Consider the following 5,503-nt stretch of genomic DNA (forward strand, 5'->3'; position numbering starts at 1 on the left):
TGTTATCTTGGGTCTCCAACTAGACCGTGACTTCCTGGCTGAGATGACATGGATGGACCTCAAGGAAAGAAACTCACATTTCTTATGTCTCCTCTGTGTCACACACTGAGCTTTCTAGTTCTTTTGATTCTCCTGATAATCCTTTTACAGGTGAGGAAACCAAGGCTCAGAAATTCAGTGTTTTTGCCCCAGGCTCTACAACCAGGACCAGGTCTAACTGACCTAGATCTTGGACAGGTGGACTTTGGAAGTGCTCCAGGGAACCCTGAAGGGAGGCTGAGTGAGGGCTGGGGCTTTTAGGGTTTGCCAAGACTTGGAGACTGCCCCTCAGCTTTCTGGATTCTGCAAATACCCCAAACTGGTCTTCCCGGTTCCAGCAAGGGAACCCTACTAAGCTCAAACGTATCACACACACTGGGGTTACAGTGCCTACTTCTGCCAAGACCTACGTTCTGGGGTCCCTCGCCAGGCTGCAGCCCAGGCTCCCTAGCCCAGAATGACTAGCAAATTGGACGTGCCAGCCCTAGGGAAAGCTGGGAAGAGGCCATGACTCATTCCCACATCTCAATTTTATATAGTCTCCTAAAGAAAACTCCATAAGAGGGCTAAAGAAGGGCTTACTTAGTTCATCACCAGAGCACTGCATCTTATCCTTAAGAACCCTCTGGGACCTCTCCAGTTGGTCCCTGTCCCAGCAGGTCAGGTTCACCCTTGAGCCCCCTTGCCACAACTGCTTTTGAGGGGTAAACTGAGGCTGGACCGGGGAGGGGGCAAGGTCAGAAAACATTCCAGGATAGTGCCACCCCTGTCCTACTCTAACCTTTAGCCACAACTGGGGAAACAAAGTTGTCGGTAATGAACAGATTTCTAGGGCTATCTCTACTGCTAGGAGTAAGGGGCTATTTTGGTCTTTGCCTCAGGGTTAGAGCAGCACCCAGGTTCCTCTGCCCAGGGAGAAGTCAGTGCTATCTCAGATGTGGCAAGGTCTTTGAGTGTCAGGGAGGGGCTCCTGAGGCACCATCCAGAAGGACAAAGGGTAGCAGAGGGCAGGACTGGGTAGCTCTGAATAAAGAGATGAGATGCAGGGCCAGAGGCCCAGGTTCTCCCCTGGGGCAAGGGCAGGTCCCTGGGCTAGGAGAGGTTCTTGCATAGAGGGAAGATAGAGGTATTCCTGAGTTCCTCTGGGGCATGGCCCAAGGCACTGCCAGGACATCCCCCCTCCCTTCCCTGTGCCAAGGGCCAGGAGATGAGTCAGAGGCTGTGGCCAGGAGCTTCCTCCTAGACTGGGAGGAAATGAGCAAGGCCTTCTCTGATCTGAAAGCTCCATGCCATTTAAAAAGGAAGGCCCCAGGGGAACTCAAGAGGCTAGGCCTAGCCCAATAGAGTGTGGGGTAGAGCACTAGAGAGAAAGTGGGCCTGGCCTCTTTACATCCCCAGGGAGGGATGTAAAGATGGGGGTCAGTGCCCAGAATAGGAGGGCAGACTTGGCTGTGTCATGTTCCTCTGCTGGACAACTATACAGAGGATGAAGCAGGGAGCAGAGAAACCCTCCCTCTTATTTCTGCTCCATAGCCCTGCTCAGGGACATCTGGGTTTCTGGGCCACTTCTCTCCTTTAGAGGGCTATCAAGGCAGGCCTGAATCATGTCTGTACTCCTAGGGCACCCACTTATAAGACTAGAGGAGGGACCAACTGTTGACATTTCCTGCAAGAAGTGGCTCTGCTCCCCTTCTCTCAGCTCTCTGATGTCCCTGCCCCTACCCTATTCTCAGCCCTTCTTCCTCCAGCCTTCTATTCTTGGGCTGTGGTCACAGTTTATATTTGGGATGAGCACATCACAGTGCATCTGACCACCATTGGCAGAGCTGCTGGCCCCAGGGAGTCCTGGCTGCAGGCACTATGGTATCCATCCCCATATTCTGCCTGGGGTGGGGGAGGATGTGGCAGTCCTCAGGTACACCAGGTAGGAGATTCTGAAAGTAAGGAGACCAGACTCATTTGCAGGGAGACTTAACACGTTATCTGAGCTCAGTTGTGTCAGCTAGGGAGTAGAGAACAGAGGGGAGAGCACCTGGTATGCTCTCCTAAGTAAGGGGGTGTTCTGAGCCTCTTTCCTGTTGTTGACATCCCAAACCTGCCCCTAATTGCAAAGAGGGGTTTCAGGGCTAAGTCCTGTCCTAGAGTGGGAGGTGGGAGGAATACTATGTTCTCTGTAGAACCCCAGGCTTATTTCAGCACCAGGAGTTCCAGAATCCTGGAGGCAGGAACCTGGCTTTGGTTCAGCGCCCATCCTGAATAGGTGGCCTCCCATTGGACGCGCCTCTTCCAGGCCTACCTCAGTTTGTCCATTAAACAGGGCAGGACAAGGGGTTGGGGAGCATCCAAATTCTGGAGTGGGCAGTGTGCTGCAACCTTCAAGTCGTGGCCTTGAAGCCCGGGCTCTGCCTGTACACGCGCCATTCCCCAAGCCAAGAGTCTCACCACCTCTCCCGCCCGCACTCGGAGGCGGAGCTGGCCCGCAGAGCGAGGAATGCAAGCTGGGGGGCCCGGCGCTCGGGGCACATTCCAGGAGAGACCCCCGGGCCAGGAGGCAAGTTTGCGCAACTCGGCGCTCAGCTAAGGCTGGGAGCAGGGAAAGGCACCCCCACCAAATCTCCTCATCCTCACCACTCGGTGCGGACCGGCTGGAGGGGAACCCCAGGGGGTGGTAGTGCGCCTCCCAGAGTCCTAGCCCGGAAACCCAGCGTGCTGGAAAGGGCTGCCTGCGGGGGGCCGAGCACGGCGAGCGGGAGGGGAGATAGGGCCTGCCATCTGGAAAAGGGCCTTTCCCGATACTGTGTATTGGTCGGCTCCCGGTTGCAGGCAAACTAGGGCAGGCCGACGGTTTAAAATTAGCCCGGCTCCCCCTCCCTTCCAGCCACGCGCCCGCGGCGACGCGAGTACGGGATGGTGGGGGCGGTGACTCAAAGGACTTTTCCTCCAGAGCAGTCTCCCGCCCTCTGCATGTCCCGGGCCCGGCAGCTTCCCAAGGATTCTCTTCACCCCGTGAAATATCTTCTCTGTCGGCACTCTCAAGCCAGAACCCCGATTGCAGGAGCACCACTCTATCCGCCAGAACCCAATCTAACACCGCTCGAAACCTTTGCCACCTCTAGAGGCCCGCCCCGGGTCCTCCTCTCTTCGTAGTCCCGCCCCACCTTACCTGAAGCAGGTGGAAGCAGGTCCCTCCCCAGCTCCGCCTCCTAGCTTCTCTACCACTCAAATATCTACCTTCACTCTATCCACAGCAGTTACCCAGGCAGAAAGGCAGCGAGTGGACCCCCTGAGCGCCTTCCCAGGTGGGCCTCACTTCGAGGGATAGCCAGGGTGGTGCAGACCGCAAGCTCCCATATCCCTTCTTCAGCTTCCCCTGGAGAGGCTTCCCTCGCAAGCAAGGCCACGTGAATCTTGGGTTCCCAGCATAAGACTTATCCAGAGGAGCGCACCCACTCCAGCCTCTCTCCGAGGAGGAGCAAGGTTTCATGGCGCCAGCCCTGAACCCGCGATCGTCCCCAACATTTCTCCGGCCCTCCTCACCTTGAGCGGCGCCCCCAACAGGCGGTGCAGCGCGGGTATCTGTGCGCCCAAAGGCAGCGCCCCGTCCAGGCTGCAGGTAGGGGCCCGGCGCGGCTCCGGGAAGTTGGCACATGCGAAGGGGTCGGTGTCCTCCAGGTACTGCACCCTCACAGTCACCACTGATACCGGCTCCACGTCCCCTCGGTCTTCCTCGCCCGCCATGGCTCCTGCCACTGGCTCGCGACTCGCGCCTCCGGACGGATTCCGGACCCGTTGCGATGTCTACTCAACTAGCTCTGCTGTCTGGGCGGAGCCGGACCGGACGCCGCTGAAGAGGGGCGGAGCCAGGCGGAGGCGGAGCCGAGGAAGGGGTGGAGCCAAGAGTTGTTTCCTAATGCGCGGGGGGCAACCACTGCCGGAGGCGGGGTTTGCCACCAGCCACTCAGAGGGCACGATCGTGATCCCGTTAGTTCACTGGCTGGGCGAGCGGGAAAACCGAGCTCGCGCCCCGCCTTCGAGAGTGCGCAGAGCGCCAGGATGCTATCTTTGGGCGTGGAACGTTGAGGTTACGCTCTCTGAGGAATTGTTAGGGTAGGTGGGGCGGAAATTTCTTTAGATAGTAGCCGGCCAGGTCTCCTCCAGGTTAGGGACGAGATAGTCCTGATCCCTTTAGTTTGAGGGATGACGTGGATGGGATTCCCTAATTTGGAGAAAGCAGGGAGATGGATCCCTTTCAGTTTGGAGCGATAAATGAAACTAGATTGCACTCATTTTGAAGGAAGAGGTGGGATCATTTCCCTTTAGTTGGGTGAAGAAGAGGGACTGGTGCCTCTAGTTCTGGGAAAAAGATGGGATGACTCAGTTTGAGGGAGGAGGTAGAACATGTTTCCCTCAGTTTTGGAAAAATTTGAATAAGTGGAGACAGCCCTCCTCAGTTTGGGGCGAGATAAGCCGAATGCCCCTCAATTTGGGGGGAAAAATTGCGTGGCTCCCTCTTAGTTTGAAGGAAATCGATAGGCTGCGTTTTCTAGGGAAAGGAGATGCATTCTCTTGAGTTTCATGGAAAATGTGAGAAGAGTTTGAGGGAGAAGGAATCTGGGTGCTCCTCGGTTTGGGACATGAAGAGGAACGGCTTTCTTCTCAGCCTGGAATGAGCTAGGCCTAGTCTGGGCCTTAGAGTTTCTGGGGATGTTAGGGGATAGGGCTGTCCGTCACGGCTTTCTGGGAGCACCTAGTGCGCGTGCGCAGCCCTGGTCTGGGGCCTGAAGGGGGTCCCAGGCTCTGCAGGGCAGCTCAGAAGGCGGCTGCGCGCTGCCCCCTGCCGTCTGCACGCGGCAGCGCCGGCGCCGGTGGACTGGGTATCAGTGATCCGCTTCCCGCCGCGTGGGGGCTCTGGTAGTGGAGGAGACGCGCTCCTCCATTCTAGATCCCGCTCCCCCGCAGACCCCGTCCCCTCCCTCAGCTGGCTGCCGCCTCTGGAGGGTGGGACGAGCCAGTGTTTCTGGAGAGCTGTGGCTGCTTACAGCTCTGAATCCAGGTTGGAGGAGGTTTGGGGGAGCCGACTGGAAGGGATCGGTTGCGGGGTTTGGGAGAGGGCTGCACTGGGGAATTTCCAGAGCTGAGACTGGTTTAGACGGGAGGAGCAGGGGATCAGAGTACGGACGCCTGGGGTAGGGTCTCGTTGTCCGGACCTGGCTTTGGGTGTATCGGAGCCAGGATTGTGGGGAGCGCACCCCACGTGTCTGTGACGCTGGGGCGACCGGTAGGCGACGGCGGCGGCGATACAGGGCTGGCGGCCGTGCAGTACCGGGAGGACGGCTAGGCAGGCTGCAAGATGCTGCGCGTCGCACTGCCGCTGCTCGGATTGCCCCTGACGGGGACGGCAGCAACCGAAGAACCCAACCAGGAGCCGGGGTCTCCGCGCGAGCCTCCCCCAGGGTTGGCGCTC

The 5,503-nt window shown here is 58.0% G+C and overlaps 2 protein-coding genes across 3 annotated transcripts in view; one reads left to right on the forward strand and one right to left on the reverse strand.

The window, feature by feature from the left end:
• FHOD1 (formin homology 2 domain containing 1) overlaps positions 1-3,874 on the reverse strand; it is a 16,098-nt gene extending 12,224 nt beyond the window's left edge. Inside the window, exon 1 of the mRNA XM_006909753.3 lies at positions 3,577-3,874. Within this exon, the coding sequence (XP_006909815.1) occupies positions 3,577-3,777 (201 nt within the window). The 5' untranslated portion in view covers positions 3,778-3,874. The remainder of the gene's footprint in view (positions 1-3,576) is intronic.
• A 125-nt stretch (positions 3,875-3,999) lies between these two features.
• SLC9A5 (solute carrier family 9 member A5) overlaps positions 4,000-5,503 on the forward strand; it is a 21,880-nt gene continuing 20,376 nt past the window's right edge. For both annotated transcript variants that reach the window (XM_006909754.3, XM_025045367.1), the window contains exon 1: positions 4,000-5,502. In XM_006909754.3, coding sequence (XP_006909816.1) covers positions 5,390-5,502 — 113 coding nt within the window. In that variant the 5' untranslated portion in view covers positions 4,000-5,389. The remainder of the gene's footprint in view (position 5,503) is intronic.

Source organism: Pteropus alecto, unplaced genomic scaffold (genome assembly GCF_000325575.1).
Source record: "Pteropus alecto unplaced genomic scaffold, ASM32557v1 scaffold42, whole genome shotgun sequence".
In the NCBI taxonomy this organism is placed as follows: domain Eukaryota; kingdom Metazoa; phylum Chordata; class Mammalia; order Chiroptera; family Pteropodidae; genus Pteropus; species Pteropus alecto.